Here is a 21,484-nt window from a genome sequence, read left to right as displayed (position 1 = left end):
TATTTTGACATCATAGTTTATTAATTATTTTCAGTACTAACTTAATCTTTTTTCTGTTAATATGTCATTTCATACATCTGAAAGTGTCAATCTTTTCTTCTACTTTTTTTTTTCTTTTGGCTTATTTCTCTGGCACTAACACACACTATTTCAGTAATCAGATATTTTTAACATTATTTATGCCTGGTCAAAAGAAAGAAAGAAAGAAACCAAATCTGTTACCATCAAGTCTGTTCTGATTCGTAGTCACCCTATAGCTGCCCTGTAGGGTTTCCAAGGAGCAGCTGATGGATTCGAAGTGCTGACTTTTTAGTTAGCAGCAAAGGTCTTTAACCACTAAGCCACACCCTTCTATTAGAAAACTCTCTTTGGAAAACAAAGAATTTTGTTTTTCTTTCAGGAGGTGAATGTTGCATCATTCATATCACTCAACAACAGAAATGGAAATCTTTCCAGAGGCTCCATTTTGTTCTGAAAATTATACCTAAATGATAGACTTCCCCTGAGCCACATTCTTTGCCGTATATCTGTATGTAGTATTTTTTTTAATTAAAGTGTTTTGTTATGCTGTTCAGTCTTTTAGTGAATGACCCTCTGACATCACCCATGAACTAAAGGGCACTCATGATGTGATCTTCTTGTGTCTCTCTGAAAGCCCGATGACCTTTCACTAGTAGTCTTTCAAATAACATGCATCTTGTCACTGTATCAGGGAATTTTTGAATCCCACCTCTTAGTGTTCACCACTGGGTGGCAGTATTGGCTTCTGCCAGTGTCACCGTCTGCATATGTTTATATAATAGACATTTCCAGAGTTGTCTGAGCACTAGGATTACGGCTTTCTAATGAAAAGCTGAACAAAGAAAAAAGACCAAAGAAGAATTGATACATCTGAATTGTGGTGTTAGCAAAGGATATTTAACATACTATGAACTGCCTGAAGATTGTAATGAATTAACATACTTTGAGTATGATCATGTCTAAGTTTTTATCTCACAGAACTGTGATAGTATGCTAAGTCAATCCTTGAAGAAAAATGTAAATATATATTCACTTCTTTCCACAAATAACATTTCTCTAATTCTAGAAGCTCATTTGGAAGCATAACAATATGGAAATTGCATCAAATTTTGAAAAAGCAATGAACGGTTGTTGATAATATGACAGATTCTAACGTTGTAAAAATCAAAATCAAGTGATACTCCTCAGAAAACACACTCATAAATGTAAGCTAACTTAAATTCGAGGTGTTTCAGATAGGATGCTTCTAGTTACAAATGACAGAAAACTCAACTAAAACCTTTTTGAAATATAAAGATATTTATTAATAGGCCATCATATCCATAAACTTCAAGGTTATGACAAGGTTCAGGGTGAGTTGATAAAGTATATCAATTTTGTGTAAAGGAGTCATGCATGCAAGTAAAATTTCAGCTTATGCAAAGATAAGTAAAACAGTTTGAAGTCTTAGTCAAGTTGGGTCTTGGTCCAAATGAAAACAAAGTGATTAAGTTAAGAGACATCCTCCTGAATCAGGAGTTAAATCTTCATGTTGTGACTATTCATGAAAGCAATTGTTGACTGTGTTTGAGAAATAGATCTTTAAGGTTCCAGCTGACCTAGATTCAGGCTTAGATCAACAACATTTGCTCTAATCCAGAAGTGCGGAACTGTGATTATCTGTCGTTTCAAGAAATGGACAGTAAATTTCAATAAGTTGCCTAGTCCCAATGTTCTCTGCCTCTGAGCCATAGGGGTTTTTGGTATTAAACCCTCTAATAGTCAGAGTAAGGCCTTCCTCTGCTAGGAATATGGTTAGGCAAGAGAATCTGGGGCTTGTTCTTCCTTCATTTTGGAATAAATATTATTTACTTTAGACTTACTAATATAAAACTCATAATTTATTATTCACTTTATATTAAAATTTTCTCTTCACATCACAGACTTTTCTAATCACTTGGTCGTCTGCTACTTTTTCTTGGCAAGACCCAAGTCTTTTTCCTCTAGGGATGTCTAGGGGAGAAAAGTGTCCAGGAGCGGTAATTTCATTTGACTTTGTTCCAAATATTCTAACCAACTAATTTACAAGGAACTTGCATTGTCTTTCATTTAAAACAGTGATGATGTAAAAAGCCACACACTACCTCTGCACATATAAATGGAATAATTATTTCCTGACAGAATGACCCAAGAGATTACTTAAAACTCAAATTCCTGTTGAGGCTGGAGACACTCTCTTTAACTGGCATCTAATCCTGTAGATGTTCCCTTGTTATATTTTCCATTGATACGTACCTCCCATTGCTTGTAGAAATTTATGGAAGGCCATGATTTTCTAGAGCGTGGTTGGAGAGATATAGGGGCATTCTTCTAATGAGGAAAGAAATGATCTTTGGATATGCTTTTTGAATGACTGAATTGCTGAAAAGTTCTGCTTCTATTTGTGAGAAGCTCTGTCATTGGCATTTCCGGGAAGTTAAATCGCAGCATTTGCCTTGTTTGGTACAGATTTAATGACTAGAGATATGAGTGTTACTCTAAAACCTCAGTCAAAATAAAGTAATTTTTGCTTACTTCATCAAAATTGATTAAAAAGGGAAAATTTCAATAAACTAAATTGAGTGATTTTTTCTGTTTTTTTTGTTTGTTTGTTTGTGTGACTAAATAACAACAGTCTTGGCCAGGTTAATTTCCATTAATTTGCCCAGTATCTACAGTCATGTACTCACAGCATCTTCATTGTTCTTCCTGCATATTTTCCCAACAGGTGAGAACGTTCAACTGTTTATTATTATTTTTAAATATCTTCATGTTCCAGTCATCCACATACACACTTCTACAGTTACCTGAAAAAAAAAAAAAATGATATGATGGGCAGCTTGTGTGGAAGTATGAAAAGTATAACCACTTGGAACTATTTCTAGATCCACTGATCACCCACACGTTGCCATGTGTTCTGTGATTGCAGATAAATGCATGAGGTATCTACAGTTACTCTCAAGGAAAGAAGCCCTGATTTTCAGGACTAAGGACAAGAACCAAGAGGTGAGTTTTTGAGACATCTGACAGAGGACGCTTATTAAAAATTTACATGATATATTGAAATAGAGCTAATCTCTTAAATATATTTCCTTATATTAATTTTGAGTTTGTAAAATTAAGCAAGAAAAACACAGAAATAAACCAGAACATACACAGTCTATTCTGCTTTAGTATTTTATCCTGATAGATGTTTACTGTCCTTTTACCAGGTAGCAAAAGAAGTACGTTATGCATTACAAGTAAGTCAATAGGTTTGTCTTCTTGGTTCATAGGATATGTGATATGCTAATAATGATTTATAATTAATTTAGATATATTTGAACTAAATAAAAAATCCAAACCCATTGCTGTCGAGTCAAGTGGATTCCAACTCATAGGGACTCTATAAGACAGGGTAGAACTGCCCCGTTGGGTTTCCAGGGAGCAGCTGGTGGATTCAAACTGCTGACCTTTTGGTTAGCAGCCATGTTCTTCACCACTGCACCACCAAGGCTCTGTATTTAAACTAGAAAATTTTAAACTGTGTATTATATCAAGTGTGTCAAGGTGTAAAGAAAAAATGCCTGTTATGCCTGGAAATGTGATATGTGCTTTTAAGTGTGAATATTTTAAAATTATGATAACTTTATACTGTGTGTCCTTTTTGTGTGTATGCAAAATTATGACAATAACCGTATTTATATATATATATATCTTTTTTATATATACAAAAAGAAAGCAACGATCATGAAGTACCTTGCCTACTGTCACTTAGACTTATAAAACTGTAATTGTAATGTACTACAGAGGTTATTTTATTTTTGTTACTATGGTATTTTAATTTCTCTTTGTAAAATGCCGTGCTCTTATAAAAATAAGTTAAAGGATTTTTTTTCTATAAAGGTGTAAACTTAGTGGTTTAAGTTGAAAGCTTAGTAATTCTTTTAGTTTGTATAATATCAAATATTTGGGGACTGAAAGTATAGTGGATACTTTACATACTGATTGTTTTACATGGAAATAATTTAGCTGGCCAATAGAATACTTATTTCAGTGCAATCCAGCATTGATTATTACTAAGATTAAGGACACTAGACCCTGCAGAAAATAAGTAGTTAAAAAACAATTAGATATAAACTATCTTTACCATTATGTTCTCCAACAGCTGTGCCTTTATTAGTCTACAGCTTCAAAAAATGATAGAACTCCTGAATCACTTGGACATACAGAGTGCTCATTTCATCTGGTTTCTAAAAGAAAGCTCAGAATTCTTCTGCACATGTTCTTTCCCCTCAACCAAATCAATACAAATGAAATCAGCTTGTCTACATTTGAGGTTTAGTAATTCAGTGATTTTGTATAACAATGAATAATCCTAAAGATTGTGTTTGAATCTACATATGTACTCTTCTCTCTTGAGTTTGTCTTTAACTATAGGTGCTAGGAACTCTGAGGATTCAATGTTCTTTTTTTTCCCCTTTGGATTTTCTTTTCTTTTTCTTCTTTTCCTTCCTTTCCTTTGTCTTTCCTCTTACCTCCTCTCTTCTCCTCCCATCATCTCTCTTTTCCTCTTGTCTTTTTTTTCTTTTTGTTTCTTCTCCCATTTCCCCTTCTTTTGCTTTCATTTCCCTTTCTTTTTTATTATTTCTTTTCTAGGATGGGCTCTGTGTTTATTTCTAATGGCTTCCCAAGAAGAGTAAGCTCAGCAAGCCTCAGAGGTTGGCCTTTCAGCTCTCTTTCACTAAAAGAAATCATTCTGAGGATTTCTTAAGAATGCTATCCCCACTTAACACATTAATATCCCTATTACTTGTGTATATTAATTTCTTAAATATAATTTATCTGCTTCCTGATTTGGTTCTTCTTTTCTTTCATTTTCTATTCTTTAGGCCTCCATCTGATGCATGGGTACAAGTTTTTCCTTTTTTCTGCTTAACTTCCACCAATATACACACCGTGACAGGTCGATATTACCACACATATACAATAAAATAGATAATTCTTATAATGTACAATTTATCCTATGTCCAAAATTGTGTACTTGTAGTTATAGGTATATAATATTCTTTTTATAAGTAATATTTTTATTACTAATGTGACGAAGATCCAGATGATTTGTTCTGATCGAATGTCCATAGAGAAACATTCAAGAACAATAATAAAAAGCTATTATTTATTGATCCTTTATCAGCATCCAGGGAGTGCTCTAGGCACTTTACATGTAAACAAACACACACAAAAACTTAAGAGATAAGTACGATTGGTTCCCTCATTCACAAATTATGAAACTGAGGCACAAAGAGGTTTATGAAGTTGCTCAGGGTCACCGGGATATTAATTGGTGAAGGGGAAATTCCTACACAGACAGTGTTGTTCTGTAGTGCACATTATTCATCACTGTGCTGTGCTCTCTCCTCAAGGAAGCCCTGGGCTGTAGTACAAAGGTGCACACTGAGTGAGAAACCTTACCCAATATTTGGCCACAGTAATGATCCAATTCCAACACTGGCTAGCATTTTTAAAGTAACATCGACGAGCTTGGAGATTGTTGTTTAATTCCAAATATACAAATAGAAGTACCCAGCAGAATAAAATAAGATGGGCTTTCACTGATAGTATCATTTATCAAAGACAGTTGGTCTAGGAAGGATTCTAAGATCATCTTGTTTAAACCCTTTATTTTCCAATGAGTAAATTGAGTCAGACTTGTGACTAAATTTAGAAAATGACTAAAGCTCATATTTTCTTACACTGTTTGGGCTTTTCCTTTGAGTATGTTCCTTTTTGGAATCTTGTCAGTGATGTTCTTAAATTTGACCACTCTCATTGCCTAAGAAGCATTATATACAAAACCCCATTCCACTGTCTTCTACCTTTCTTTACAGTGTCTATTTTCTCCCCCATCACTGCCCAGTTTACCCCCAATTGGTATGAAAATAGTGGCTGCTAAGGTACTAGTTGGTAATTGTTATGTGTCAGTTAACTTCAGTTCAAAAATTTTTGCTTAAAATATGGATCGTATTGTAAGGGTACTCACCACAAATCCTACCAACTTAAAGTGCTGACTGTATGTCAGTAGAGTGTAGAAATGTGTTAAGAGTTGTGGGATAAGCAAAGAGGAAATAGAAAAGATTATGGATGCTTAAGAGCAATCTATACCCAAATAATTGCTACAGGGAATAGTGTGCTAAATAATTTTATAGTGATCTGATACATTTCAAAGTCCAGGCTCTTCAAATTTAGTGAGAGATTCATAAAGACTGAACAACCTTTGAGGCAGGAAGGCCCACACTTCTAATATTGGAATGTCATAATATGTACGACATATTCCTGAAGAGGGGTTATTTTTGGTGCTATTATTTTGTTTTATATAGATTACACTGTAAAGGTACTCATCACAAATATTATCAACTCTAAGTACTGATTCTATTTCAATTTATTAATTTAGAGTTTACCTTCGCCACCAGAGAATAAGTTTCTTGAGAGCAGAAACCCTTTCCCTCTTTGTCATTGCTAACCTCTGTACCAAGCACGGTCATGTTTAAAAAAGGAATATTAAATGAATGAAAGTCTGTTAGGCCTCTGACTGATCTTCTCTACAGAAGGTCCACTAAGATTTAGAGATAGAACTTGTTATTCGTAGGCGCAATGCAGTCTTCTGAAAAGAAGTAGAATTGTTAAAGGAAGACATATTAGGATCTTTGGAAGAGAACCTCAGTAGACATTCTTAAACGTTTATTATGTATAAGCCACTGTAGAAGATTAACACTGAAGTGCTCCATGACCTAATGGACATATTCATAGTGATGTTCATGATTTCATTACAGGCTTGTTCTCTTGAGCTCCCATCTCTGAAACAGGTCTTGCAGAAGAATAAATGGGACACAGTAACAATGTAACAGAATTTGTCCTCCTGGGACTCACTCAGGATCCTGAGGGCCAAAAAGTGTTATTTGTCATGTTTCTGCTCATCTACATTGTCACAATGGTGGGCAACCTGATCATTGTCATGACTGTTATTGTCAGCCCATCCCTTGGCTCTCCCATGTATTTCTTCCTTGCCTATCTGTCACTCATGGATGCTGTTTATTCCACTGCCATTTCGCCCAAAATGATTCTAGACTTACTCTGTGATAAAAAGACTATTTCCTTCCCAGCTTGCATGGGCCAGCTCTTTATAGAACACTTATCTGGTGGTGCCGAGGTCTTTCTTCTGGTGGCAATGGCCTATGACCGCTATGTGGCCATCTGTAAGCCACTGCACTACTTGACCATCATGAATCAGCGGGTTTGCATTCTATTGCTGGTAGTGGCCTGGGTTGGAGGTTTTTTTCACTCTTTGGTTCAACTTCTCTTTGTGTACAGCCTCCCCTTCTGTGGCCCCAATGTCATTGATCACTTCTGCTGTGACATGTACCCATTATTGGAACTTGCTTGCACCGACACCTATTTTATAGGACTCACTGTTGTTGCCAATGATGGAGCCATCTGTATGGTAATTTTTATCCTTCTACTAATCTCCTATGGGGTCATCCTAAGCTCCCTGAAGACTTACAGTCAGGAAGGGAGGCACAAAGCCCTGTCTACCTGCAGCTCCCACATCACAGTGGTTGTCCTCTTTTTTGTTCCCTGTATTTTCATGTATGTTAGACCTGTTTCCAAATTTCCCATTGACAAATCCATGACTGTGGTTTATACAGTTATTACTCCCATGTTGAATCCTCTGATATACACCCTGAGAAATTCTGAGATGAAAAATGCTATGGAAAAAATCTGGGGTAGAAATTTAACCACAGGTAGAGTAAGAATGAGCATCCACACTGAAAATAACATTGCTAATTCTAAAGCAAGAAATAGGCAACGAATGATCACAATGAATGTTTAAGTCAATTCAATGGATTCTCTAGGAATACTTCTCTTTATTGACAAAAAGGCATCCAAAATGTAGAATAAATTATTCTTTGACATTAGAATTAAACTAGTAGAGACATTCTGGAGGCTGGATAAAAGGGAAACATATTTTTTCTCTTATAAATAAAAATAAAACTAAGCTAACTGTAATTTTATTTTTCTTAGTATATACTGAAACAGGGCTTCAAAGAAATTGTTTTTTTCCTTTTAGAAAGAGAAAAAACAAGTTACTTTGGAAAATTTTATATCATTCCAATTAATGAGAAAACAATTTGGCCAATACTTAGAACAAATTTCTGAGGTTAAAATTGTGCTTTTAAAAAAATTTACTGTTCATTATTCTCTTCACACAAGAGCTTTTTTTAACCTCACTATGCATTTTGTGTTTAAGATTACTTCTGTTCCTCTGGGCAATGTCTATGCATTTGCAATTCTGCATATTTTAGTGACACATGATATTGTGTTTGGTTTGAGACACCATCAGTGAGCAATTTTGGTAGATAGGATGTAGTTGATGAAGAAAACTCATTCCAGTTTTCTTGACTAGAAGACAGTATTCTTTCAGTTTGAATTTGAAAATAACACTAATCTAAGTTATAAACATATTTTATGTTTTCCTCATTAGTCAGTATACGCACTTTTTGTGATTCTTAAATGAGTAGACAGTGCTTCTGATTTTATCGCCATGAAATTGAATATTTGCAAAGAAATGTGTTGTTTTACACAAGCAGCATGTTCCCAAAAGTTGTATTAAACTTACTTTTTTATGTAGATACTTAGTAATGATTTGTTTTGGTAAAAACAAAATTTTGTTTTTTTCAATCTTATGTAAAAAACATAAGTTTTTCTCCATCTACAGCCCATCCCGGAACATCCCAAATCCAGAAAGCTGAAAGAATTTTCTCAGGGTAATATGGAACATTATCTATGCTTAAGAAGAGTTTACTTTTCTAACTAAAAGAAAGATTTTAGAACTTCTCTTAGTTTTCAATTTTAATGTGTAATTTTTCATGTATATCCAGCAACATATGCAATTATTTATAAACTTGTAGCCTCTTACTAAGAATATTATCAAAATCATTGAAACTTACTGATTCACTTCTCTGATGCCATTTTCCACCTCTTCTCAGAAGTAATTGCAATTCTAAATTTTTAATCATACTTTAATAATAGTTTAACTATGTATGTATCCTTAAAGGAGGAAGAGTGACAAAGAGGATGGGATCTAGTGCACACACAGAGGTTTTAGCCATAGAAACAGAAAATCCATGTACTGTGAAGAAGAGGTCCAGCAGAATTATGGCATCAGATATTGAAGTAAATGTCAACAGAAATTTCAAGAGTAACTGGATATCATTACTAGGATTATTTTAAGAGATAGCAGGGCTGGTTAATGTTGATGATATTTATTATATAGTTTGTGTGTGTGTGTGTGTGTGTGTGGTGTTCTTTTTTCCTTGGGATCTCTTCTCTCATCTCTTTCACTCCTACACACACATAACCAGTAAAAAAGTAAACTTTTTACAACAAAAATTGTACCTCTCCATGTTTTATTCATGCTCCTATAATTATTTTTATTTTGTTTTACGGTAGTATTATACATAGTTTTATGCTTATTTCTTTGTTGCTCAGCAGTAATTTGTCAGTACCAGTTTCTGAAATTGTGAAATATGTCCATTGGGGATTTCAGTTACTAGTTAAAAAGATTCTACCATTTCTAGAATGTAGACAATAATCCCATTTACTAACATGAAATTTTTAAGTAAATCTTCCTTTATTTTTATATTAAAGCTTTATTCTATTTATACTTTATTTTTATAAATAGTGCTAACCATATATACACAATTTTATTTTCTACGAGATGTGGCCAGTTAGTGTGGTAACCCTATTTATTTCATAATCTATGCCTTTCCCCTATGTTTCTAATTACATTTTTGTCTTTCGTTATTTGATAAGATCACCGAGGTTATGGGCCATATTTTAATCAGTCTTGTATTCTAAAAATATTGTACAGGGCTGAAACATAATCATAATGCCTATTTGTTGAATGAATAAATAGATTATCTGGGGATTTCATAAAGTCACTAGTCATTATAGTTACAAGTAAATTTGTCCTGAACTCTGAAATAAGGACACACAGAAGAACTTACAGAACAAAGGAAAAATGTGACCTAGTTTGCCCTCTTGGGGCTCACTCAGTCTTCAGGGTCAGAAAATATTATTTGTTGTGTTCTTGCTCATCTGCCTTGTGACAATGGTGGGCAACCTACTTACTGGTGTGACTCTAGTGGTCAGCCCAACACTGGGTGCCCCTATGTACTTCTGTCTTGGCTGCTAAGCATGTATGGATGCTGTTTCTTCTACTGCAGTTAATCCAAATATGATCATAGACTTACTCTATGAGAAGAAAACCATTTCTTTCCAAGATTGCCTGACCCAGCTTTCTGCAGAACACTTATTTGGTGGTTCTGAGGTTTTACTTCTGACGGTCATGGCCTATGATCACTATGTGGCTATCTGCACACCCTTGCATTATATGACCATCATGAACCAACGGGTGCATGTTCTGTTGCTGTCGATGACCAGGGTTGGAGGTTTGTGCATGCTATACTTCATCTTCTCTTTGTTTACAACCTTCTCTTCTGTGGTCCCCATGTCATTGACCACTTCTGCTGTGACATGTACCCCTTATTATAACTTGTCGTCACTGACACCTATGTCATTTGTCTCACTGTGGTTGCCAACGGTGGGGCAATATGTGTGGTCATTTTTATGCTGTTACTCATCTCTTATGGAGTCATTATGCACTCCCTGAAGAACCTTAGTCTGGAAGGAAAGTGCAAAGCCTTATCTACCTGTGGCTCCAACATCACTGTGGTAGTCCTCTTCTTTGCCCCTTGTGTTTTCCTGTATGTGAAACCTCCTTCCACCTTACCCACTGATAAATTCTTGACTGTGTTTTACACTGTTTTCACCCCATGTTGAATCCCTTAATGTATACTCTGAGAAATGTAGAGATGAAAAATGCCATGAAGCAGCTCTTGACCAGAAAAAGAAAATCAGGTCTTAAACAAATGCATCACCTACTTTCAATAAAAAACTGTCCCTACCACCCTACCAGGAACACAAAACAAAACACTGAAATCCACTGCCATCCAGTCAATTCCAGGGAAGCTGCATGTAATTATTTAACTGTAGTAAATATTTCCTCACTTAGTCATGATTGTGCATGATGAAAAACATTTATTAGGATGCTTCTAATGATTTCTTTTGTTGAAAATATATTTTTAAGATTTTCATTTCCTGGGACTACATACCTTTTTTTTTTTTTTTTGGTGTAGAATAGTTCTGTTGAGTCTATAGATTTATGTTGCATGTGATGACTTATGCTACAGCTGATGCCAGAAATTTATTTTAGATGATAGAAGATTCTCTGATGTCTTTTTCTTAAGTAAAACTAATCCTTTTTCACAATTAATAGTGTTTATTGCCAATTTCAGAATAATACATTTTTAAATATGACATAAAACTATGTTTCACTCCACCCCATACAGAGATAGGTTACATTACATTAGAATTTTATATTTCTATTTTTATATCTGAAAGATCTTTTAGATATGTAGTTTTGCTTATATTGGTTAGCATGTTAAGGTTTATAGAAAGAATGTTTCAGAATTCTAAGTTAATCATAAGGAGGCTAAACATACAAAAGGAATGTGAATGAACAAGGCAGATAAGCAGAAAAATGACTCAATCTGGCTTGCTTTCCAAATTGGGAAATCATCTCCTCAAGTGGGGGAGCTTTGTTTGGTGTTATATTTTCATAAAGATGATGCATTCACCTTCCAACATCATTTAAAATACCTGATGAAGCCTTTGTTATTTTTCAATATCCCATCTCCTTCTTGCTCATAGTGTTTCATGGTCTTCCAAAAGGTCCTAAACAAAAAAAAAGAAACAAATCTGTTGCCCATTCCGACTCACAGAGACCCTATAGGGCAGAGTAGAATTGCCCCATAGGGTTTCCAAGGAGTGCCTGGTGGAATCTAACTGCCTACCTTTTGGTTAGCAGCTTTAGCTGTTAACCACTATGCCACCAAGGTTTCCAAAAGGCTGACTTTCACTTGGAAAATTAGCAAAATCCATAATCAATGAGCTTCACGTGTACTCACCAGAACTTGGCACTGGATTATTTTGTGTGATTTCATTGTCAAGAAAGATGCTGACCATTCATGCTGTTTCCATCCTCACATCTCTTCCCAGGGGAATGCAGATTATTAGGTAGTAAAGAGATTGGAATACACCATTTTATTTGACAGAGACCTCATTCATTACATTTTTGTGAACATTTCTCTGTTGAAACAGGCTTAAAATATTATCTGTCCCTGTGATAGTAGGAAACTTGTGGTCAAAGACACTCCTGGTCCCTGCCTCCCCTATGTAGGCCTATTTTATGATGGTCTAATGCGATGGGGGATTGGGTCCATTTCACTGGTAAAGCACACTGTATGCATGACTTTGTATCCTGGAATTTATCTCTAGTATTAATTTTTTTTTATTATTACATGGCTATTTCTTATACCAACTCAACCTTTCCTAAGCCTAACACAATTCATCAAATAATGTCAAACATTTGGTTGGTCTGAGTTAACATAACTAAATCCTTCACTTTTGGCCATTTAGTCAATTTTAAAATTTGCATAGTTATGTCAAGCGATGAGATAAAAATTCTAGTTAATTATCTATTTATGTTCACTGATTTATAAGTTACCTGAAGGTAGAAAAGTTAATTATTGTTGTGCTCTCTCTTTCTTGTGCAATGTGTGGGATATAGAAATCACACCAGAAACTTTTAAATTATTTGTATTTTTGAATTCTCAGTCTATTAGAATCAGAATTTTTACTGATGAATTCTGATGAGCTCCACATGTATTAAATATATGTACTAGTTTTCTTTGATATTTGCTAGAAATGTTTACCACACCATGTTTTTTATATTATCATTATAAGTGTTTTTTACATACATTCTATTTAAAAATTCTTTTACTTTTAGAATTCTTCATTTACTTAAACTTGGAGAATTCTATTCCCTTCCATAGACCATACATTTTAATCTTTTTTGTTTTGTTTTGTAAGTAACTTTTCAAATAATTCCGTTTTCAACCTATCTAGAATTTAGCTTTATTTGTGGAAAGAGAATATCTAAACCTATTTTCTCCAAAATGGTAAAATATTCTGCCAGCATAGCTTATTAATTAAGTACAAATTGAAATTTTTTTTCTGTTAATATGTCATTTTATACATCTTTAAAAGAATCAATCTTTTCTTCTACTTTTTCTTTTTTTGGTTTATTTCTCTGCTACTAAAACACACTATTTCAGTAATCAAATATTTCTAATGTTATTTATACCTGGTCCGCCCCTCAAAAGAAACCAAATCTGTTGCCATCGAGTCTATTCTGACTCATAGCCACTTTGTAGAACAGAGCAGAACTGCCCCATAGAGTTTCGAAGGAGCAGCTGGTAGATTCAAAATGCTGACTTTTTGGCCAGCAGCTGAGCTCTTTGACCACTATGCCACACCCTTTTATTTAAGAGCTCTCTTTGGAAAACAAAGGATTTTGTTTTTCTTTCAGAAAGTGAGCATCACATTCATATCACTCAACAACAGAAATGGAAATCTTGACAGAGGTTTCATTTGTTCTGAAAATTGTACTTATGAATATGGTATACTTCCCCTGAGCCACATCCCTGGCCATGTATCTGTAAGTACAATTTTGTTTTTATTAAGGAGTTTTGTTATGCTGCTCAATCTTTTAGTGAATGACTCTCTGATATCAAGCATGATGTAAAGGGCACTCATGATGTCATTTCCTTGTGTCCCTATGAATTCCAATGACCTTACACTAGCTGTCTTTCAAATAGCATGCATGTTACCAGTGTATCAGGGAACTTTCGAATCCCGCTTCCTAGAGTTCATCACTGGGTGGCAGTATTAGACTTCTGCCAGTGTCTCCGTGTGCAAGTGTTAGTATAACAGACATTTCCAAAGTTATCTGAGCATTAGGATTATGGCTTTCTAATGCAAAAGATGTATAAAGAAAAAAGAAGACAAAAGGAGAATTAGTACCTCTGAATTGTGGTGTCAGCAAAGGATATTTAAAATACCATGGACTGCCAGAAGAATGCAATGAGTTAACTTACTTTGAGCATCATCCTGTCTAAATTTTATTTCACGAAAGTGTGATAGTATGCTAAGTCAATCCTTGGGGAAAAGTGTAAATACGTATTTCCCTTTTTTCTACATATAACTGTGCCTAACATTTCTCTAATTCTAAAAGTTCGTTTGGAAGCAGAAAAACATGGAAATTCCATTAAAATTTTGAGATTAATGAACTGTTACCGATAAGAAGACAGACTATAATGTAAAATTAAAGTCAAGTGATACTGCCCAAAAAACACACTCATACACATAAACTAACCTAAATTCATATATGCTTTTAAGATCAGGGTGTGTCTGTTAGGATGCTTTTGGTTGCAAATGACAAAAAACTCAACTAAAACTTTTTGAACTATAAATGTACTTATTAATTGGTCATTGTAACCATAAACTTCAAGGCTATGGCAAGCTTCAGGGTTAGTTGATAAAGTGTATCAGTTTTGCATAAAGGAGCCATGCATGCAAGTAAAATTTAGCTCACTCAAAGTTAAGGTGTTAGTTTGAAGTCCTAGTCAAGTTGTGTCTTGGTCCAACAAAGAATGAAGTGATTAAGTCACATCCTTTTGCATCGGGAGTTAAATCTTCATGTTGTGACTATTCACGAAAGCAATTGCTGATGGTGTTTGAGAAATAGATTATATGGTTCCAGCTGATCTAGATTCAGGCTTAGATCAACAACATCTGCTCCAATCCAGAACTGCAGAACTGTGATTATCTGCCTTTTCAAGAATTAGAAGGTAAATTTCAGTTACTTACCTAGTCCCAATGTTCTCTGCCTCTGAGCCATAAGGTTTATTGGGTATAATCCCTCTAAGAGTCAGAGTAAGGCCTTCCTCTGCTAGGAATATAGTAACACATGAGAATCTGGGACTTGTTCTCCCTTCTTTTTGGAAAAAATATTATCTACTTTATCTAATTAGTCAATGTTCAACCATTTCAAGAGCTAGCATATGATCAGGAACCAATGGTACTGAAGGAAGAAGTCCAAGCTGCTCTGAAGGCATTGGCAAAAAAACAAGGCTCCAGGAATTGATGGAATATCAATTGAGATGTTTCAACAAACAGATGCAGCACCTGAGGTGCTCACTTGTCTATGCCAAGAAATATGGAAGACAGCTTCCTGGCCAACTGACTGGAAGAGATCCATATTTATGCCTATTCCCAAGAAAGGTGATCCAACCGAATGTGGAAATTACAGAACAATATCATTAATATCACACCCAAGCAAAATTTTGCTGAAGATCATTCAAAAATGGCTGCAGCAGTATATCAACGAGGAACTGCCAGAAACTCAGGCCAGTTTCAGAAGAGGACGTGGAACCAGGGATATCACTGCTGATGTCAGATGGATCCAGGCTGAAAGCAGAGAATATCAGAAGGATGTTTAGTTTACCTGTGTTTTATTGACTATGCAAAGACATTCGACTGTGTGGATCATAACAAACTATGGATAACATTGCGAAGAATGGAATTCCAGAACACTTAATTGTGCTCATGAGGAACCTTTACATAGATCAAGAGGTGGTTGTTCGTACAGGACAAGGGGGTACTGATTGGTTTAAAGTCAGGAAAGGTGTACATCAGGGTTGTATTCTTTCTCCATGCCTATTCAATCTGCATATTGAGCAAATAATACCAGAAGCTGGAGTATATGAAGAAGAACAGGGCATCAGGATTGGAGGAAGGCTCATAAACAACCTGCGTTATGCAGATAACACAACCTCGCTTGCTGAAATTGAAGAGGACTTGAAGGACTTACTAATGAAGGTCAAAGACCACAGCCTTCAGTATGGATTGTACCTCAGCACAAAGAAAACAAAAATCCTCACAAGTGCACCAACGAGTAACATCATGATAAATGGAGAAAAGAATGAAATTGTCAAGGATTTCATTTTACTTGGATCCACAATCAACAACCATGGAAGCAGCAGTCAAGAAATCAAAAGACATATTGCATTGGGCAAATCTGCTGCAAAAGAACTCTTCAAAGTTTTGAAGAGCAAAGATGTCACCATGAAAACTAAGGTGGGCCTGGCCCGAGCCATGGTATTTTCAATCACATCGTATGCATGTGAAAGCTGGACAATGAATAAGGAAGATTGAAGAATTGATGCCTTTGAATTGTGGTGTTGGTGAAGAATATTGAATATAGCATGGACTGCCAAAAGAACGAACAAACCTGATTTAGAAGTACAGCCAGAATGCTCCTTAGAGGCAAGGATGGCGAAACTGCGTCTTACATACTTTGGACGTGTTGTCAGGAGGAATCAGTCCCTGGAGAAGGACATCATGCTTGGCAGAGTACAGGGTCAGCGGAAAAGAGGAAGACCCTCAAAGAGGTGGATTGACACAGTGGCTGCAACAATGAGCTCAGGCATAACAACGATTGTAGGGATGGCTCAGAATCAGGTGGTGTTTCGTTCTGTTGGGCATTGGGTTTCTATGAGTTGAAACTGACTCGATGGCACCTAACAACAACACTTTATCTAAAGATTTACTAATATAAAATTCATAATTTAGTATTCTCTGTATTTCAGAATTTCCTCTTCTCATTACGGACTTTTCCCATTACTTGCTTGTCTGCTACTTTTTCTTGGCAAGACTCAAGCCTTTTTCCTCTAGGATGTCTAGGGAAGAAAACTGTCCAGGAGAGGAAATTTCATTTGAATTTGTTCCAAATATTCTAACAAACTAATTTATAATGAACTTGCATTGTCTTTCATTTAAAATAGTGATGATGTAAAAAGCCACACACTACATCTGCTCATATAAATGGAAGAATTATTTCCAGATAGAATGACCCAAGAGATTTCTGAAAATTCAAATTCCTGTCCAGGCTGGAGACTCTCTTTAATTGGCATCTAGTCCTGTAAATGGTTTCTTGTGATATTTTCTCTTGACACATGTCTCTCATTGCTTGTAGGAATTCCTGGAAGGTCATGATTTTCTGGAGTGCGGTTGGAGAGATGTAGGAGCATTATTCTAGTGAGGAAAGAAATGGTCTTTGATACACTTTTTGAATGACTGAAATGCTGAAAAGTTCTGTTCCTATCTGCGAGAAGCTCTGTCGTTGGCTTTTTCGGGAAGCTAAATCCCAGCCTTTGCCTTGTTAGGTACAGAATTAATGAGGAGGGAGACATGAGTATGACCCTAAATCCTCAGTCAAAAACTTTTGTTTGCTTCATCATAATTGATTAAGAAAGAAAAATTCAAATAACTAATTTCAGTGATTTTTACTTTGTGTCACTAAATAATGAGCTTGGCCAGGTTAATTTCCATTAATTTGCCCAGTTTTTACATAGTCATGCAAACATAGCATCCTCATTGTTCTTCTAGCACATTTTCCCAACAGGTGAGAACGTTCAACTGTTTACTATTATTTTTAAATGTCTTCATTTTCCAGGCATCTATATATACACTTCTACAGTTATCTGAAAAAAAAAAAAAATGGTATGATGGGCAGCTTGTGTGGAAGTGTGAAGAGTGTAACCTCTTCGAACTATTTCTGGGCCCACTGATCAGACGCACACTGCCATGTGTTCTGTGATTTCAGATAAATACATGAGGTATCTACAATTACTCTCAATGAAAGAAGCCCTGATTTTTAGGACCAAGGACAAGAACCAAGAGGTGAGATTTTGAAACATCTGACAGAGGACACTCATTAAAAATTTTACATGATATATAGAAATAGAGCTAGTTTCTTAAAAATATTTCTTTAGGTTTATTGCTAATTTGTAAAATTAAGCAAGAGAAACACAGAAATTAACCAGAACCTACACAGTGTATTTCGCTTTAGTATTTTATCAGACAGACGTTTACTGTCCATTTGCCAGATAACAAAAGAAGCATGCTGTGCATTACAGGAAGTCAGTAGGTTTGTAATCTTGGTTCATAGGATATACGATACGTTAATAAAGATTTATAATTAATTTAGATGTATTTGAGCTAAATCAAAAAACCAAACCCATTGTTGCCAAGTGGATTTTAACTCATAGCGACTCTGAAGGACAGAGTAGAGCTGCCCCATAGAGTTTCCAGGAAGCAGCTGGTGGATTCAAACTACCGACCTTTTAGTTAACAGCCATACTCTTAACCACTGCACCACCAAGGCTCCATATTTGAACTATAAAATTTAAAACTATGTATTATATCAAGTGTGTCAGGGTGTAAAAAAATGTCTGTTATGTGCTTTTAAGTGTGAATGTTTTAAATGATGACAACAACCTTATATATATATATGTATATATTATATATACGTATGTATATCTTTTTGTATACATGCAAAACTTTGACAACAACCATAATGATATATATATATATATTTTTTTAATTTATACTAAAAGAAACTGGTGAACAGGAAGTACCTTGCCTACTGCCGCTTAGAGAGACTTATAAATCTTATAAATCCAGGTTATTTTTGTTACTATGGCGTTGTAATTTCTATCTGTAAAAAGCCATTCCTTATAAAAATAAGTTAAATGATTTTTTTTCTAGTAAGGTGTAAATTTAGTGGTTTAAGTTAACAGCCTAGTAATTATTTTAGTTTTTATAGTATCAAATCTTTGAGGACTGAAACTATAGTGGATACTTCACATACTGATTGTTTTACATGGAAATAATTTAGCTGGCCAATAGAATATTTATTTCAGTGAAATCCAGCGTTGATTATTAATAACATTAAGGACACTAGACCTTGCAGAAAATAAGTAGTTAAAAAACAATTAGATATAAACTATCTTTACCATTATGTTCTTCAACAGCTGTTCCTTTATTAGTCTACAGCTTCAAAAATGATAGAACTCCTGAATCACCCAGACGTACAGAGTGCTCATTACAGCTGGTTTCTAAAAGAAAGCTCAGAATTCTTCTGAACATGTTCTTTCCCCTCAACCAAATCAATATAAATGAAATCAGCTTGTCTACGTTTGAGGAGTAGTAATTTGGCTATTTTCTGCAAGAAAGAATAATCCTAGAGTTTGTGTTTGTATCCGTATATGTACTGTTCTGTCTTATTTGAGTTTGTCTTTAACCAGAAGTGCTAGGTCGTCGGAGGGATCAATGTTTCTTTTTTTTCCTTTGAATTTTTTCTTTTTCCTCTTTTCCTTCCCTTCCTTTCTCTTTCCTTCTCCCCTCTCCTCCCATCTTCTCTCCTCTGCTCTTCTTTTTCTTTTTAATCTTGTCTCCCTTTTCCCCTTCCTTTCATTTCCTTTCCTTTTTTATTCTTTATTTTCTAGGATGGGCTCTGTGTTTATTTGTAATGGCTTCCCAAAAAGCCTCCTGAGTAAATTCAGGAAGCCTCAGAGGTTGGCCTTCCAGCACTCTTTCACTAAAAGAAGTCTTTCTGAAGATTTCTTAAGAAAGCTATCCCCACTTAACACATTAACATCCCCATTACCTGTGTATATTAATTTCTTAAATATAATTTCTCTGCTTCCTGTTTTGAGTCTTCTTTCATTTTCTACTCTTTAGGTCTCCATCTGATGCATGGGTACAAGTTTTTCCTTTTTTTCTGCTTAACATTCATCAATATACATACTGTGACAGGTAGATATTATGACACATGTACAACAAAATAGTTCTTATAATGTACAGTTTTATCCTATGTCCAAAAATGTGTGTCTGCGAGTTACAGGTATATAATATTATTTTTATAAGAAGTATCCTTGTTCCTAACGTGAACAAGATCCAGAAGATTTATTCTGATGAAATGTCCATAGAGAAACATTCAAGGACAATAATAAAAAGCTATTGTTTATTGATTCTTTATCAGGATCCAGCAGTGCTCTAGGCACTTTACATATAAAAACACACACACACAAATTTCAGAGATATGTACAACAGTTCCCCATTTTAATTACGAAACTGAGGCACAAAGAGGTTTATGAAGTTGCACAAGGTCACAGAGACAGTAAACGGTGAAGGTGGAATTCAAACACAGACAGTGTTGCCCCAGAGTACACATTATTCGTCACTGTGCTGTGCGCTCTTTCCAAGGGTGTCCTGGGCCTTAAACAGGTGCACAATGAGTGAGAAAGCTAACCATTATTTGGTCACTTGAATGATCCAATTCCAACACTGACTAGCATTTTTTAAAGTAACATTGATGAGCTTGGAGATTGTTGTTTAGTTACAAATATATAAATAGAAATATCCAGCAGAATAAAATAAGATGGGGTATCACTGATAGTGTCATAGACAGTTGGACTAGAAAGGATTCTAAGATCATCTGGTTTAAATCTTTATTTTTCAGTGAGTAAATTGAGACAGATTTGTAGCTAAATATAGAAAATAAATAAAACTCATACCTTCTTACACTGAGTTTGGATTTTTCCTTTGAGTATGTTCCTTTACGGAATCTGGATATTGAAGTTCTAATTCTGACCACTCTCAGCGCCTAAGAAGTATTACATATTAAACCCTCTTTTGTTGTCCTCTACCTCTCTTTACAGCATCTATTTTCTCCCCCATGGCTACCCAGCTCACATGCAATGGATAGGAAAAATGCTGGCTGCTAATGTACTAGTTGTTAGTTGTTATGTGTCAGTTAACTTCAGTTCAAAAATGTTTGCTGAAATTATAGAGTATTTTGCAAGGGTACTCACCACAAATACAACCAAGTCAAGGTACTGACAGTATGTCAATAGGGTATAGAAGTGTGTTAGGAGTTGTGGGATAACCAAAGTGAAAATGGAAGGCATTATGAATCCTTAAGAAGAGACATTCAATCTATGGCCCAATAATTGGTACAGGGAACAATATCCTAAATAATTTCATAGTTATCTGATACATTTCAAATTCCAGCCCCTTCGAATTTAATGAGCGATTCATACAGACTGAAAAACATTTGAGGCAGGAAGGACCAAACATCTAAGAGTGGAATATCATAATATTTAGTGAGATATTTTTGGTGCTATATAGATCTTATTGTAAAGGGACTCACCACAAATATTACCAACTCCAAGTACTGATTCTATGTCAGTTTATTTGTTTAGAGTTCATCTTCGTCACTAGAGAATGTTCCTTGAGAGCAGAAATCCTTTCCCTCTTTGTCATTGCTGATCTCTGTGCCAAGCACTGTCATGTTTTAAAAAAGGAATATTAAATGAATGAAAGGCTGTCGGACCTCTGACTGATCTTCTCTATAGAAGGTCCACTAAGATTTAGATATAGAACCTTGTAATTATAGGCCCAATCCAGTCTTCTGGGAAAAAGTAGAATTGTTAAGGGAAGACATACTGGGATCTTTGAAAGAGAAACTCAGTAGATATTTCTAAATGTTTATTGTGAATAAGCCACTGTACAAGATTAATAGTGAAGAAGAGCTCCATGA

General features: G+C 35.2%; 1 protein-coding gene and 1 pseudogene across 1 annotated transcript; both read left to right on the top strand.

The window, feature by feature from the left end:
- The first annotated feature begins 6,795 nt into the window (after window positions 1-6,795).
- On the top strand, window positions 6,796-7,923 carry LOC100655891 (olfactory receptor 4A5-like). The gene has a single exon (XM_003422923.3). It carries the CDS (start codon window positions 6,899-6,901, stop codon window positions 7,904-7,906), a length of 1,008 nt encoding a protein of 335 aa, XP_003422971.2. The 5' UTR covers window positions 6,796-6,898; the 3' UTR covers window positions 7,907-7,923.
- A 1,227-nt stretch (window positions 7,924-9,150) lies between these two features.
- On the top strand, window positions 9,151-11,165 carry LOC111751215 (olfactory receptor 4A47-like; annotated as a pseudogene).
- Window positions 11,166-21,484: the final 10,319 nt, after the last annotated feature.

This window comes from Loxodonta africana, chromosome 22 (assembly GCF_030014295.1).
Source record: "Loxodonta africana isolate mLoxAfr1 chromosome 22, mLoxAfr1.hap2, whole genome shotgun sequence".
NCBI classification, from domain to species: Eukaryota; Metazoa; Chordata; class Mammalia; order Proboscidea; family Elephantidae; genus Loxodonta; species Loxodonta africana.
Note: the sequence above shows the minus strand (reverse complement) of the source record. Positions and strands in the feature narration are given on the sequence as shown.

Coding starts and splice junctions, on each gene's coding strand:
- LOC100655891 (XM_003422923.3), top strand. CDS start 6,899: ATGGGACACAGTAACAATGTAACAGAATTTGTCCTCCTGGGACTCACT.